A 16,452-nucleotide genomic window follows, 5' to 3' on the forward strand; every position below is an offset into this window, starting at 1 on the left:
TGAACTCTTTATACTTGTATGATGCCAATTATAGCCACAGCCCCCTGGAGTATATATCTAATATATTTTCCTTTCCTTTTTAAATTTTGCTGTATGGTTTTATCTCTCTTTTGCATTCCCTTTTATTTATTCCCTTTTATTTATCTGTTATCAAATGCAGCCTAATGACACAGGCCCTTTTTTTTAGACACCTGCGCAGATTTACGCATGCCTCGTTCAAGCTGGGATCAAGCGACGCATGCCTTTAATTTGAAGTTTTAAATGCCAATATCTGTCTTTATGTGTCAGAAACACACAAACACGCACGCATACTTAAACAATGGACTATGAACCTGTGAGCGTCACATCCTCCTTGGGCTTATCCAACCTGTTTCAAAGTAGCTTCTGGTACGTTGAAAACGAATAGACGCGAGGGGGAAAATGACAAAATAAAAGATCCAGGAGATAACCGGAAAAGTAAAGATACGCTAAGTTATGATCATTTGGCGTCAAACTACCCACAGCAGTAAAATAACGCCATTGTTTGTTTTTTAAAAACATCCAAATTTAAAACACACTTCTGAAAACGTCTCTCAGCGGACGCTTTATTTTGACAGCTCAAAGCGGACGCTCGGCTCGTTAGCGCACTTGATCCTGGAAAGCAGCAAGGACGCCTCCTGGAAATAAGATTTGTTTTCGAACGGGGGGGAAAAAAAACGTAAACAAAACCAATTAACCGGTATTTCGATCGAGGACCACCTGGAGCTAACTTGATGTCACTTTCTGTGTTTAGTTTTTCCAAGAACCGAGGAACGAGAGCGAGCGTCAGAGGAACATTACGGAGTTCATTAAAGGCTGTGGAGCTTTCGGTGTGGAGGTGAGTGAACGCATCTCTTATGGATTTGTTAATGCACTTCCACAGTTGGAGAACAGGTGGCTCTTTGTCTACTCAGACATATTTATCGATTGAAGCCAATTTTGTTCTTTTAAACCCGTGCGTCCAACTATTTAACCGCAACGACTTCATCCCTTTAAAGTCTTCACCCTTTGCTCTTGTAACGGTGTAATGCCAATGTTAGTATCCCCACCAGGAAGTGTGTGCCCCTTGCTTGATCCTGTGAAGGCGGATCAACGTAACTACGGTCGATTACACCTCATCACCAGTGGCGGTTCTAGCTAGAAATGCGCCCTGGGCGAAATGACCCCCCCTACCCCCCCGTTTTTTTTTTTTTAAACAATAATTCAAATACAAAATGTATTTAGAGCAGAGAGCAACAATAACATTAACAATGAATATAAAAAATAAAAACATTACAAATAACTTATAAATGTGTAAATAATATGTTATATTTAAAGTAGCACAAATCCCATATTTTTTCACTATTGCACTTAGAACAGTAAACCAGAAAAAATCCTGTACCTTTCTGGTCTTCCTTGATGCAAACTATCAATGATGTCATTATGTGAAATCTGCTCCACTACCGAGTGGTTGATGCTGTTGGCAGCACCCTGACTGCTGCAACTGCCAATTCCTCACACAGACTGTGATATGACTGCAGAGATCTACCGGGGTTTTTACACAAAGTGTTAGGAAAAATAAGGTTAAACACATTATTGCTATGCTGTTGATACACTAAGATGCAGAAACAACAACATGTTTTTCTATTATTATTATTTTCCTTCTTTTATAACCTATAGTCTCTGTCCTACTTTCAAGTGTGATACGGAGGAAGATACGGAGGATCTTCTTTAGTCATAGCAAAAGTTATAGGGGGAGACTGTCCTGCTGTCAAGTGTCTTGAATAAAGGATAACGCAGTATAATTAATCAGCAGAATATGTAATAACTAAAACACTCGACAGTAGCCCACATATCTGGTCATGACGAAAGAAGTTTAATGTAGGTTTGGAGTCCAGTAGACTTACAGACTTGTGACACATGCAGAGGAATATGAGCATTTATTTTGATAGATAAGGCATGTGTTACTTGACAAAAACCCGTCAAGAGCTTGTATGGGAAATTGATATCTTCGTATTAATTGATAATTAGATAGATAATTTATGGGTTTCATTGTTTTTATTCATTTAACTGACTATATATGCTTCTTAGCCATTCAAATATCTGAACACCATCAAGATGACTAATGCACAGGTATCTAGGCTAGTGTTGCTAATGTATTAGCAAAGGGAGCTTTTACACTTTCAAGTTAAGTTTTTGTATTATTAGTTATAATTATTAGTTTTTGATATATTGGTCGATATATATAATATATATCAATCCAGGTAAGTGGTTGCTGTTTTTTTTAACAACCTGGCAACCTACAGTTTATCATATGTAAAGGGATTTTTACTATTTAATTGATAAATATAAAATATTTAAAGAAAATTTAAAAAGTCTAGTTTTAAATAGCACAGAGACCATACAGATCGTGTGCAAATCTTCGCAGTGCTCCGAGCATTTAATTAAGTAAAAAGATGTACGGGCTATCATCCAGGAAATGTGTGTTAATGTAACGCACGCTGGCCGTGTGTGTGGCTTCGCGTTCGAGTAGCTCGCAGCGTGCGAGGACCTGCCCGCTTATGAGTCCAGTCACAGATGGGAAGAAACCGTTCTCGTAGCCTCCCGCCAGAGGGGAGTGACCCAAGAAGTTTGCGTCCAGGGTGAGAGCGATTGGCCCGCGGCCGCCTCTGCCCGCCCTCGGCGCCTTGGAGGGGCGCTGGCCCTCGAGAGATGTCAGGCCGCACCCGATCACCCTCTGAGCCGAGCGGATGGTGCTCCGTGGTCTGCCTTCGTCTTTAGCAGCGGGGGGAGCTTACCTGCGATGCTGCCTGCGCTTCATTTGTAGTTATGGAAACAAGAGGACGACGTAAGCTGTTTTCGGTCCTGGTTTGACTTTTTCGTCTCTGGAATATATCAGCGAATGGGTAGGTTGTTATATTCAGGATGATTGTACTGCAAACAGTTTTCATTCATCATCTTTGAAATAAGAAATATGATACTAATAGTGACTACTGCTACAGTGCTCGTCTGGTGCACGGTACATCTGATAATGATGATCATAGATTGTATTAGGGCGCTATGATGTTTCTCTATAGGAATTGCTAAATAGCTGTTTGGTTCAATCATGTCAGGTGTGAAGTTGGTAGTTCTGGGCGTGCTTTCTTAAGAATACCTGTGTTGCTATGCAGGGATTTGGGTTGGGTCTGGGTTTGCACAACGGTGAGTCAAGCCAGGTTACATCCTGGCTCGCCGTGACTGTACAGATAAGAGGAAGTGAGCAGTGTAGAAAATGACTCCACAAACACACACATTATTGATCACGGCCATGGAAAAAGACATGTGATCGCGATGGAAAAGAGAAGATTATGCAACCAGAGCCCCGGTTCTAGACGTGATTTTGTTTGCGGAAAATCACTGTGACGAGAAGGACGGGCTTTTTAAAGAAATCCTGACGGTAAAGGAGAGCTCTAAACGGTCCGAAGAGATGAAATTAGGGAATGGAGGAGAGCGGGCTGATGTAATGCAGCATGCTGGGCAGCCAGTGGATTTTCCAATCAGGTTGATTATAGAGGCATGTCAGGCATGTTGCTGGATGCCAAGGTCTCCATTACGGGCAGTCCGACTGACATCAGCGTAGTAATTCTCCCAGACAGTCGTCGGACAAGCAGAGGACAAGCCAGACGGTCCAGTAGAGGAGGATTACAGAGTGGATGCACGAGTGTGGCCCATGATTAAGAAAAGCCGCACAGTTTATCACAATCGCAAATTTACCGTCAGCTATTAATTAAACCCCATCGGTTGAGATATTGATTCCGTGCATTTGGCGCAACATTTAATAAACCTCTCCCTTCAGCTTTCCAGTTTTTCCCCATCAGTAAGAAATAAGATCTCTCCGTGAGTGCTTTTCCTTGTTGCTGACATTCTACATGTGGTTCGGATTTCAGTATTGACCAAGTTCATTGATACGCCGTTGTTCCCCGGGACCTGGAAGGAGCATCGGCTACGGTAAAATTGTGTGTGCGGGTGCAACACTGGTGCAGTTGTGCTGCAAACGGGGGGAATGCGAAGCCTGGTGTTGTATCTTGGGCCTGTGCCAGTGGAAGAGGTGAAAGTGTCCATTAAGCGTCGGGCGCCTACCGCTCTGACAACCGATCGGGCCGCGTGAATAAATCAAACCGTTCTTAAAGGACGTATTTGGTGGCATTATTATTAGACTGGGACCAAATCTGCGCGGTCAAGAATTAGGATTCTGATAAAAATTAGGCAGAAATTACTTCTCCAAATCACACCGCCACCTTCACGCCTTTGGGAATGTAGAAGTCAGTCACTGTGTGTGGTGTACACAAGATTAGGAGCTTCGGAGGTATTTTGATTATGGCCGTGTGTGTGTGTGTGATGGGGGAGATTATGGGGGGGAGCTCAGACTTTGAGTAATCCAGCTTGAGACTACAGTTGTAGCTTGGCTGTAGAGTAAACCCCCACGTGTTTTTTTGAATGTTTAGGCTGTAGCACTCGTTCAAGGAAGGATTCAATCTCCAAATGTAGGAAGTAGAACATTGTGAATCATTCGTAGGTTCTTTCTCTATTTACCTTCATGGATTATCCAGGAAAGTGTGATGCACTCTTTTATTTCTTACGTTCTCCTTTAAGGTTTTTGAAGTGAACGACCTGCTGCAGGGGCTGAACTTCTCCAAGGTGCTCAACTCCTTGGTCGCGCTCAACAAAGCCACCGAAGGTAAGACTGTCGCGTCAGCTCATCGCTTGCGGGATTCCCAGCTGGATTCCTAACGTTTCGATTCGCTTCACACTTTGCGCAGTGTCCGACTTAGGCGATTCCGGAGAGAGGGCGCGCGTGCCGCACTCCTCAACTTTGAGGATCAAGTCATTCGACTCCCTGAACACCCAGAGCCGCTCCTCTAAGCTGCTGCTGCCTCAGTACCGCAGCCTGGTGGGTTACCGCGACGACAGCCCGAGTCACCGGTGAGTCTCGTGTCCGTTTTCGTGTTATTGCTCACGGCCCCCTCCTCGTTTCCAGGACATGTCAGAGGGCGGTGGGTGCGGCCACATGCTGGTCAAGGCGCGCTTTCCCTTCCAGCAGACCAACGAGGACGAGCTCTCCTTCGCCAAGGGTGACATCATCAGCGTGATCAAGCAGGTGGACGGGGGCTGGTGGGAAGGCACGCTGAACGACAAGACCGGATGGTTCCCCAGTAACTATGTACGAGAGCTGAAAGGAAGCGGTGGGTGCAGCTCTTACTGCTTCGTAATGTGCCGGCTTCTTATTGTTTTGGGCACAAATAATGGTTTGGTTTACTTTGCTGCACAAACCTCATCTTCACCACCTTCAGCTCACCCAGATTAGAACTGACAAGGCCAATCGCACAAACAGATACACACAAACACACTTCCTGCACATCTGTTCTTACTGATAATGACTTCCTGAACTCTTTTAGTTGTATGTTTTCAAGCATGGAAGGAAGCCATCCTTGATATGAACTAGAATGAACATTTACTTGTTTGCTTGGGAATCCCCTTCATTTCTAACCTGGGTTTATACTCAGTGGTTAGATAGTGTAGTGTGGTGTTTGTGTTCACCTTTATCTCACATAAAATACCACCAGAAAAGCCAGATTTGGCATTTTCATTCTAGTAATGATGGTTTTCACACGTTTGAACGCAGATTTCAGGGAGCCGTTTACCGCCGCCCCCTGTTCCTGCAAGAGCCACTTCCTCGCGGCTCGTTTTAATTGTGTGGGCTCATTGTGTTGCATTGTGAGGAGGGAAGGCAGGAAAGAAGGAAGAGCGCTTCGTGAAAACACAAAGACAGGAAGTTCCAGAGCTGCCGTATAGAAAGGAACTTCCTGACTTAAAGCTCACGGCCCCTAAACAACAATGGCCGCAATAACGGCTCACTGAGGGATGTTAGTAAATTCACATTTCTGTCTTCTTACCAATGACATCCTTCTCTCTCTTTTTTTTTTTTAGTCAAAACATTAGACAAGCCAAAGTCTGGGACTCTGAAAAGTCCTCCCAAAGGCTTTGACAACACTATCATCAGTAAGACCTACTACAATGTGGTAAGCATCACTGCGTCAGTGCGTGTGTTAAACTTTTATGACAAATTAAATCTGCGCAATTTCATTTAGGTTTTGGAGTCCGAGTCGATATTTCCTGGTCACATGTGTCCGCCTTTGCGTGCTGTCCAGTCAATTATTTTTTAACCACAAGCCGAATTAATTACTGCACAGCCGTGGACGTGTTTGCAATCATTTGTGTAGCCTGCACAGCACCCCCTACATGTCTCACCGCTCTCGGTGTGTGAGTGCAGCAAAATGTAATGTAGGTTACTTCTTCCATCCCAGTGGTTTCTGGGGCAGCCTCGCCCCAGGGTCGGCCCCTGCTGGCGTGTGTGCGTGTGTTAGCGTGTGTTAATAATGCAACAAGCTGTCACAGTCTCTCTAGACAGAGCATCTTTCTCTACCTACTCCTTTCTCATGCTCAGACATAGAGACACTGCCTGGAGTCAAAGCTGTCCCTAGACACGGACGCGAAAGCAAAGTTTTTTTACCCTTCCTCCACAGTGGAAGCGTGAGTAGAAGATGCAGGCACTGGGCTTTTCGAATTAAAAATGGACACGTATACGAATACATCGTCGATAAACTACTTGAGTTCTTTCAAATAATGATACCGCAGGGAGAGTCAGCATACTCTCCTAACACTGTGTCCACAGTCCATTATCTGAAAGCTCATTCCTGTGAGGTTTCTGATGTCGCGGCGAGATTAGCTTATTAGCATGTGAGCCAGACCTTTGGAAAGCTCCTCGAGGCAGTATTACAGCTCCCAAAGGGTCTGATAACTCACTCCATTAGCTTATTACAAAATACACCCACTACTGAAAAGCTGGCTCCCTATAGACTTGTTTTTAATGTGCATGGACCCCAACCCTAACCTCAACCCTAACCCTAACCCTAAAAGGAGGATTAATTACATGTATATGTTTAAAGTCTTCTTCTCACCATTAAAATAGAGCTACTGTCTCCGTTTTCTCTTTTTTCTGTCAGGTGCTACAGAATATTTTGGAAGCAGAGACTGAATATTCGAGGGAGCTGCAGAGTCTCTTGGGTTCATACCTTCGCTCCCTTCACCCCACAGACAGGTAGTGTTATTTTTGCACTTTTTCTTGATTTATTCAACAGATTTCGGAGGTGGAGAAACACACACTAGCCTATCTGTTCCACTATTAATGTGATCGGTATATATTTAGATGCATGTATACACCACCTGGCATACCATCTGTCCTATATTGCACACGTACAGTATGTGTCATAAGATTCGAGAGTTAAATGAGTCCACAAGAAATCTGTTCTGTCCTTACCTCGCCTCGCCTCTGCTTTCCAGACTCAGCAGTGTTGACATCAGTCACATTCAGGGAAATCTGGAGGAGATTTCAACCTTTCAACAGATGCTGGTTCAGTCCTTGGAGGAGCATACCAAGTCAGTTTTTAATTGTTGTCTGCTAATAATATTAATATAATATAATGATGCTTTGAGATAACCACCTGGATAGAATAATGTGTTTTTGTTTTGTAATACGCAGCTGTTGTACATTACACAACATTAAACATTCACGAGTTGGAACATTTAGTTGTGGTGAAGTGGTATTTGTGTTCAAGTGGCGTCACAGCTCTTCAGTTTGAGGTGCATAGCCTCAGGGCCAGTGGCTGGTCTGAGTGGAGTGTTGTGCAGGCAGTTTTTAAAGCCGCAGAGACATCTAGTGGTCAGTTTTAGTTTTGTTGTGTTTAGTCTGACCAATGTTTTTTCAGGCCACGGACCCCCAGGAAGCCTCTACCCACTATATGGTTTCTATATTAAACTTGACTTAGTGCTATGTACTGAGTGAATGTGAAACAATGCGCTGTTGAGACAGCTCCTGTATCGGATGCAAATGAGTGCAGGCTGATAGATAACATCTTCTGCTACCATTTATACCTTTACTAACATGAATTGGATTCATGTTAACCTTTAGAATGGCATTGTAACCGCACGGTTGATCTTTTTAGTAGTAGTAGTTGTAGTAGACAATAAAATGCTTAATTTCTCATTTTGTACCCGTTTTCTAACCATTTCTTACCATTGCTAGTCATTCTGCGCAAATTTGCCCATGTATGAACACATTATATAAACAAATATCTAAGTGGCTGTGGTTTTTATACCACAGCCACATATATACATCAAACAGCTACAGTATTTATGTTGTATGAATCTGTACAATTTAATAATTATATGTATAAATACTCAGTTTGCAGTGTACGCTATTAATATAGATTAAAATGAATGATATTTAATCGCGATTAATCGTATTTCACAGTGTGGAAATCTAAGGGTTATTGTGTTTTTAAAGAAATTTAAATTTGTATGGGAAAATTGTGGGGGACAATTAAAACAATATATTTAAAAAAAACGCCTAATCAACCTCAGATTTTGCGACCCCCCTGCAGTACCCCTTCGGACCCCCTAGGGGTCGGGTACCCCCTTTTGAAGACCCATGACTTAGAGCCACAAAGTGTTTGATTTTACTAGGTTTTTCTTCCATCTTTTGAATGCATGGATGCTAGTAGAGTCCCTGTATTTATTACCTTTGCAAACCGATGTAACACGAGTCAAATAATATTCTGACATTTGTGTGCGTAGACTGCCTGAAGGCCAGCAAAAGATTGGCGGCTTCTTCCTGAGCCTGATGCCTGAAATGAGAGTCATCTATGTGGCCTACTGCTCCACTCACCCGTCTGCTGTCAGTGTTCTCACAGAGCACAGGTACTCTCTGAGAAATATTATATAGGTATATTTAAATTTCAGTATTGATTCTCCATGAACTGTATTTTGTTTGTGTGTCTCACAGAGATGAGCTGAGTGAGTACATGGAGTCAAAAGGGGCACCGAGTCCTGGGCACTTTGCACTGACCACCAGTCTGAGTAAACCTTTCACCAGACTGGAGAGATACCCAACGCTGCTGAAGGAACTGGACAGACATATGGAGGTATGTCTTCTCTCCAGTCCTGCATGTTTAATGTTTTTACAGATTTTTAGGTAATTCTAATTAGAAAAATGTCCATGTCATTCAGGACCAGCACCCCGACAGAGCCGACCTCCATGCTGCCATGACGGCCTTTAAAAACCTTTTGGTGAGACACAGAAGTCTTATTTTACTAGTTATGGCTAAACGGAGTCTTCATTTAGTCTTAGAAATGACCTCGTTGAGTTTTTTTGTGCGCTCAGGCTCAGTGTCAGGAAGTGAGGAAGAAGAAGCAGCTGGAGTTGCAGATTTTATCAGAGCCCATCAAGAACTGGGAGGGAGAAGACATCAGGACCCTGGGCCCTCTTCTCCACACGTCCAAAGCCATAGTTCACACACAGAACTGCAAGGTACAACCAGCAAACGGAAAGTCAAACTAGACATTTGATATAAAGGAGGAGGATTTATGCCACTGTCATGTGACTCAGGTTACTTTCTCTTTCAGGAGTCAAATGAACGCTACCTCGTCCTCTTCCCTCACACTCTCCTCATACTCTCTGCCAGCTTGAGAATGAGTGGATTCATCTTCCAGGTTCGTATCATCACTCACTGAATAACACCATCTCGGATTCGCTTTTGGTCGTTATTCACTGTATTTTGTGTCTGCAGGGAAGGATGCCATTGTCAGGGATGCTCATCTCGAGAATAGAAGACGGAGACAACTTGAAGAATGCTTTTGAAATATCCGGTATCCGCCCTCGTTCTTTTTAACAAGAAGCTAAATGCAAACTGGTTCAGTGGATGTAGCCGTTATCTTAAATGTCGTGTGTTGTTGGGCAGGCGGCCAGTGTGAGCGGATGCAAGTAGCCTGCGACAGCCAACGCGATCTACAAGACTGGCTGGACCTCCTCACCAAACACACCCACACTCCTGCTGCGCACGCACACTCGCTCAGGCCTCAGTCCACCAGTCACACGGTGAGCCTCCAAGTCGTCTAAAGAACGATCGGTTCAGCGAGAGTCGTTTTATCTTCGCCCCGTTCACTGCCCTCTTTTCTGTTCTCCATTCCAGTTGCCCTCTCATCCCGTCACCGTTTGCAAATTCCCCGACTCCCGAGGCGTAAGCAGCGGCAGCCCGTACCACACTCTTCCTCATCCCAACTCGTATTGTGCGGACCAGAGTAGCAGTCCGATGTGGGGACCCTTGGAGCCACCGAGCACCCCCAAACCCTGGAGCCTGAGCTGCCTTCGCCCTGCGCCTCCACTCCGGCCCTCGGCTGCCCTCTGCTACAAAGAGGTGCTGTACACTGAAGGAGGAAGGTGAAACGGAGGCCATGTGTTGCTGAAATTGAAATCTGAATCTGCTGATCCTCTCTTTGAAGGATATGAGTAAGAGTCCCAAGAATATGAAGAAGTTGCTCCCTAAGAGGAAGCCGGAGAGGAAGCCGTCAGAGGAGGACTTCAGTGTCAGAAAGAGTAAGTGTGACACGGCAGCTTAAACTCCTGAGACCCTGCGTCCTCATACGGGGATTTTAAGTTTTAGGTTTGTGGTAGAGCTGGGTGTATTGATCTAAATATCGATAGTATCGATACCAAGGCTAGTATCGACATCGCATCAATACTAGCGTGATTGGATCGATACTTTTATTTTTCTTCTATACGTCCAGTAAATTACTCCTCACAGTAGTTCATGCAAGTGCAGCTTCTCTCCAAGTCTGTGTGTGGCAGGAGCTTCTCCATCCACACCTGTAGTAAAAGGTGGGACATGGACAGAGTTTGACACTCAGATCCTAGAATCACAGCAACATCCCACAGCTGGAACTGATGCTGTTATTGAAATGTGGTACTCGGAAGAAAACAGAATTACGCAGGGTACAAACTCACTTCTGTTACTGACTTTATATTCCATTGTTGTTTGTTACATTGTTCCCTTTTCTTGTTTTGCACTAGTTACTTTTTTCTAAAACAATTGTGTGTAGTAAAATGTGAATTATTTAATTTTTATACTGTTAAATTGTTTTATATTGTAATTAGTTAATGGAAACAGGTTATTTGGCTCAAATATTTGTCCTGTGTTTTATCATAATCAACTAACTAAGGGCAAAGTTCCAAAGTTATGCAATGATCATGGTATCATGGTATTGATATCGGCGATACTAGCCTTGTATTTACTTGGTATCGGATGGAAACCAAAATTCTGAGTATCGCTTACCCCTAATTTTAGGTTTGTGGGAGCTTCTTATTTTGCTTCATTTAGGCCTGTTGTTCTCATAAGTGGACGGTTTAGTCCGCCATCTAGTGGTCACAAAGGGTCAATACACTAGTTGGGGTAAAAACACGATAGCGCAGATTTCTGGAGCCGGCCACGAGACAAAAGTGGACAAGAACCAAAATCTAATGGGATTCTACGATTGAAACTGTTTATTAATGTTTATTAGCTTTTCTTGTTTGATATGATGTGCAAATTTAACAAATTCTGTCAATAGAAACAAGCTACGACGACGCTAATTAGCAAGTACACGTTTGAGGACGTTTGGAATTTAATCGTTTGCAATTCTGTCTTTGTTCAGGTAGGGAAATAAAGTTTTATAGTATGTTACACATTGGTATCTTTATTGCATTATACAGTGAAATAATCCCCATGTCCACATATGAGGACATTTTTCCCCCCAAAAACTTCCTGTTCAAAGATGATGCTTAATTTTTATACTTATTAGGCCTCAGGAGGTTAAATGTTATTCTCTAACGTCTCTTTTAAATGATTCATGTTTAACCAATGTCAAGTTGTAGCCGTAGTCAGCTTTTCTGATACTTTACAATATAACTCGTCCTGTTTGTGTTGTGTATCAGGCACAGCAGCTCTGGAGGAAGATGCTCAGATACTGAAAGTGATCGAGGCCTACTGCACCAGCGCCAAGACACGGCAGACTCTCAACTCTAGTGAGTACACACACACACCTATACTATGGACACATATGTACTGCATGTCTTATTGCTAACAATTGCTAACCTCTGCTTTTGGCTCTAACAGTGTTTTTCTCTCTCTTCTCTTTTATGTCTTGCCTTGATTCCTCTATATTATTCAACAACTCTTTCATTCCCATTGTCCTGTTTGTTCTTATTGCCTTCATCCCTCTTTTCTGTTGTTTCCTTAATTTATCCCCTTCTTGACTATGGTTTATCCGACACCCCTCATCCTTTATCCGATATGGTTTTTACTCCCCAACCCTGGTCAATTTGGTTCGTTCAAACCCTCCCTATTGCTAAAGCCTGGCAAGGAACAGACCTCATGCACAACCACGTGCTTGCCGACACCGGCCTCACCGTGACCGGTTTACCTGGCAATCTGCCGTGCTCTGACCAATCAGAAGACTCCGATTATGACAGTATCTGGACCGCGCATAGTTACAGGACCGCCTCGTTTTCTCGTAAGATGTTGGTGTTGCAAAACCCCGAACCTGCTGGTGAACCAGTTAGAGATGGATATATAATCATATCTTGGCCTGTAACTTTCACTTCCTCTGTGGATCTTTTGCACTCTTTGTGTTTGTCTTTGTGCCCAGCTGTATAAACCTTTGTATATTCCTATAAATGCAATGTTTTTGAAATGACAAACTATGTGTGTATTAGTGAATTTCCTTATATTATATACCAATAACTGTTATTGCTGTTGGATCAGGTTCCAGCAGGAAGGATGTACAAATGCTGTTCCCAGAGGAGGAAAAGATTATTGTGGAGGAAACCAAGAGCAACGGACAAACCGTAGTGGAGGAGAGGTGAGAGATTTAGGTTGGGATTGCCACAATATTGAAGTAAAAAATTTGTTGGTGTCTCTTAAACTAACGACGAACTATTCTGCTGCTGCAGGAGTTTGGTGGACACCGTGTACAGTCTCAAAGATGAGGTCCAGGAGCTCAAACAGGTGAGTTAAGTTACTAAAAAGACCTTCTTACCATCATTGGTTTTCATTCTCGCATTCATTTTCTTCTTCTCACTCTTCCTCCAGGACAACAAGAGGATGAAGAGAACGTTGGAGGAGGAACAACGAGCGAGGAAAGAGCTGGAGAGGATTGTCAGGAGAGTTTTGAAGAACATGAACGACCCAACCTGGGATGAGACGAACCTCTGACCGTGAGATGACCAAATGACGAGAACTTATCCAACCTGTGCGGACAAGAGCTGGACCGCAACCCAACATTTCTGCATTTCCACTTTTCCACTTCGACCTTCACAGTAACTTGCGTGCCAAACTGTGGACCAAGAGAAAAATGCCTGCCAGCCGTGTGCGAAGCCATCTGAACCGACCGTAAAACTGTGAAGCAACAACAGCTGGTAGGCGTGATGATCAATTTGTTTTGTTTTTTCATCCGTCTTGGAAACTCTGGATTTCTCCTCAACTTCTTCTCCTCTAGTATAAAATGTCACCACTGCCAGGACAGTATTTTATTGACTGGTCGCGTGCAAAGAGTATGAGCTCTTTGTGGGTTTATATAAAAGCAGTATGTGAGTGAACTTACTTACCTGAACTTGAAAAAGACATATTTTCCCAACACTCCTCCTTTCAGTAGCAGTTATGTTTTTTCAACTCCCTATTTTAAATCATCATGAAAGCACCTGTTAAAACTCCATATGTTTCTGTAAACTTATTAGTTTTAACATACATTTTAACCTTATATTAAAAACCAGCACGTATAAGTGACCAAGTACAATTTGTTTCTGCATACAAATTTTTTTGACAATAAAATGATTTAATTCAGAGTTAGATGTATTTGAATTTATTAAATTAAAGACGGTTCTCAGGAATTAACATGATCATCAGTTTAAATCTCAAGCCCCAAATACTTTTCCAGAAGTTGACTAATAAATCACGCATCTGTGGTAACGACCGTAAAAGTGCAATGTTCAATATTTCTTACGTGGTAATAAGAAGTCAACGTAATTAAATAAAATAACTGAAGCGCTTTGTCTCTTCACGGCCGCCGTAGTTTTGTTGTTGCCGATAAACCTGAAATTAGCGCAACAGCGCCCCTCTGGGATGTGATCGCTGTCTAATGTTACATAATCGTAGCGGTCAGAGCGAGTATTGCAGCCTCATTAAAGAGACGACAGGTGGAAGAAAGCTGGGTGGGCAGCATTTTGAGTTTTGTTGAACTTTTTCTAAACTTTCTGAAAACACTAGCTGTATAAATTATTGTTATGAGCTAAGATACAATCAAACACATTTAATCTTGCTGTCATGATGACTTATAGCCATTCGTAATATGCCATGTGTATGCTGTAATGTAAAGATGGCCCAGAATGTAGGAAAAAGCTACTGTATGTTACTGGAAGATAAAAAGAAATGGAGACTGAATTTATATTATGCATAAAGAGACTGACAGTCTTTAGATGCTCGTTTTATTAATTAAACACTGAGCTGATGCAATGGCACTGATTTGTCTCTGAACACTGAATGAATATCCACAGATGTCACTATTCTTTCTATAGCTAAGCAAATTGTTCTCAGTACTGTTCTGTTTCAAGACCAAAGCAATACGACACTGCAAAATGTTTTTGTTTTTGTTGTTGTTTTTAAATGATGTCAATATACTTACTGTAGATGATTACTCATTTTTTATATTTGTTATATTTGTCAATGTGTTTCTACTCTGGCTTTGATTTGTAACACCTGATTTTTTTTCTTTTTTTTTACCTGATCTGTTCGATCACACTTAAGATTATTTGTACAGAAGAGCAGCGTATTAAGCGTTTGGTAAAGCTTTTAGCTTCACCTGCAAATGACGTGATGAAATTAGAACCACACTAATAATGTAATACAACATGCCAGTTATTTTCTCTAACTTATGTATTTAACTGATTGATCTAAATGTATTGTGATGAATTACAGTGGTTATACTATGAAAAGAATCACCCCCCTCTATTTATTTCACCCATTTGTCTGTAAGTGAATAAAATATGGAATCAAACTTGAATCTCTGGTAGTTTTATACGTCTTTATACATCTGACCACATAGAATCCAGTATAATTGTTGTACTATTTTATAAATTACTCGGATTCATCTGTAGAGAGTAGAGTTTTGGCTTGAGCAAGTGGAAACCTTGATGACAAGCAACCTACCAGCTTCAGTAATGAAGCTCTTTTCGTAGTTTTGTTTTTGCCGATTAACCTGAAATAAGAGCAACAGCGCCCCTCTGGGATGTGACGGCTGTCTAATGTTACTTAATCGTAGCGGTCAGAGCGAGTATTGCAGCCTCATTAAAGAGGCGCCAGGTGGAAGAAGTCGGTTTGATTAATAACGACTAAAGTATCACACAAGCAGAAGAAAACTCGGACACACGACGCTGGAAAACTTTCAGAACGACACGTCGTTGAAAAAGAGGCCATGAAGTGAACCGTGACGCCAGCCTGCATCTTTATTCACTGAGACAAACATTTGGAAAGTGGCATTTAAACCAAACAATTAATGCTAATGAAAAACTGGAGCTAGCGACGGGAGGAAACAACTTCTGTCAACAAACAACAACTTCGTCCTCATGCCAGGAAAGAGGGAGGAATTCGACGTTAAACGTGAGTCGAACATTTTATCTGTAATTTTCTCTTTGCTGGGAGGAGTTTTCTTACTAAACTGTAAGTTTTAAACGACCCGCCGTGGCTGCGTGTGATTAACGCTTCGTTGTGTTGATGTTGTTTGTCACGTACTGACTTGTGGTGTTTCTCTGTGGCTAAGCTATCTGAGGCTATAAAATATGTTCCTTTATGGTAAAGATGTGGGTTTAATGCATGGAACTACTTTATACACTGATCAGGCATAACATTATGACCACCTTCCTAACGGTCAGTGTTATTTAAGTTACTTCTACGGCTGTTTACTTCCGGTAGTAGCCACGTTTATATTTTACAAAAGCCAGTTGTAGATGGCTGCTTTGCTTTTCAGCCCCCATTAAGCAACAACAAACACCATTTGATGTCAGAATATGTGATAATAACAAATCCTTGAACCTCAAAATTTAACTTTAGCCACTTTACAGGGATAATTGTTCAACCTGCTTTCCCACCAGAGGTCATTGCTTTGTAGAAATGATTAGTGGGGATGGATTTGTTTGGTTTAACAAAATAACGATTCAGTCGACGCATTCTTTCAATCCTCAAAATTTATGAGGCATTTGCATAGTGCAACTTGGTTAAAGACAACAGTAATGATGTAGTTTTTATACAGTGATGGAGAAGAAGTAGCTTAGACCGTGGGTCTTCCGCATTTTTAAGGCCTAGGATCCCCTAACTCCTATATGTGCTTTATATTAAACTAGCCTAGTGCTATTTCTAAATATACAGTATTATAATTTTGCATTCAGTATTAAGCTAACCCTTATCCCTTTACTAAAATATGTTGGATTCATGTTAATGTGTATTTAAAGAAACTCAAATGTCCGGGTGGAAAATGAAAAGGAAAAAAAAAATA

The 16,452-nt window shown here is 42.1% G+C and overlaps 1 protein-coding gene and 1 long non-coding RNA gene across 3 annotated transcripts in view; both read left to right on the forward strand.

The window, feature by feature from the left end:
• arhgef7b (Rho guanine nucleotide exchange factor (GEF) 7b) overlaps window positions 1-14,964 on the forward strand; it is a 24,603-nt gene extending 9,639 nt beyond the window's left edge. The window contains exons 3-23 of one of the 2 annotated variants that reach the window (XM_047576375.1): window positions 773-856; window positions 4,630-4,714; window positions 4,797-4,927; window positions 5,015-5,219; window positions 5,965-6,056; window positions 7,041-7,135; window positions 7,378-7,473; window positions 8,671-8,793; window positions 8,879-9,017; window positions 9,103-9,162; window positions 9,257-9,403; window positions 9,499-9,585; window positions 9,663-9,741; window positions 9,834-9,970; window positions 10,065-10,289; window positions 10,375-10,468; window positions 11,843-11,932; window positions 12,262-12,420; window positions 12,672-12,768; window positions 12,860-12,914; window positions 12,999-14,964. In XM_047576375.1, the coding sequence (XP_047432331.1) occupies window positions 773-856; window positions 4,630-4,714; window positions 4,797-4,927; window positions 5,015-5,219; window positions 5,965-6,056; window positions 7,041-7,135; window positions 7,378-7,473; window positions 8,671-8,793; window positions 8,879-9,017; window positions 9,103-9,162; window positions 9,257-9,403; window positions 9,499-9,585; window positions 9,663-9,741; window positions 9,834-9,970; window positions 10,065-10,289; window positions 10,375-10,468; window positions 11,843-11,932; window positions 12,262-12,420; window positions 12,672-12,768; window positions 12,860-12,914; window positions 12,999-13,121 (2,403 nt within the window). In that variant the 3' untranslated portion in view covers window positions 13,122-14,964. Of the gene's footprint in view, window positions 1-772; window positions 857-2,401; window positions 2,904-4,629; window positions 4,715-4,796; window positions 4,928-5,014; window positions 5,220-5,964; window positions 6,057-7,040; window positions 7,136-7,377; window positions 7,474-8,670; window positions 8,794-8,878; window positions 9,018-9,102; window positions 9,163-9,256; window positions 9,404-9,498; window positions 9,586-9,662; window positions 9,742-9,833; window positions 9,971-10,064; window positions 10,290-10,374; window positions 10,469-11,842; window positions 11,933-12,261; window positions 12,421-12,671; window positions 12,769-12,859; window positions 12,915-12,998 lie in introns of those variants that run through there. The other variant, XM_047576376.1, reaches the window with a different exon arrangement.
• A 221-nt stretch (window positions 14,965-15,185) lies between these two features.
• Window positions 15,186-16,452, forward strand: part of LOC125000720 — a 53,167-nt gene continuing 51,900 nt past the window's right edge. Inside the window, exon 1 of the long non-coding RNA XR_007111367.1 lies at window positions 15,186-15,560. This is a non-coding gene — a long non-coding RNA (uncharacterized LOC125000720). The remainder of the gene's footprint in view (window positions 15,561-16,452) is intronic.

The sequence above is a fragment of the Mugil cephalus genome, chromosome 23 (assembly GCF_022458985.1).
Source record: "Mugil cephalus isolate CIBA_MC_2020 chromosome 23, CIBA_Mcephalus_1.1, whole genome shotgun sequence".
In the NCBI taxonomy this organism is placed as follows: Eukaryota; Metazoa; Chordata; class Actinopteri; order Mugiliformes; family Mugilidae; genus Mugil; species Mugil cephalus.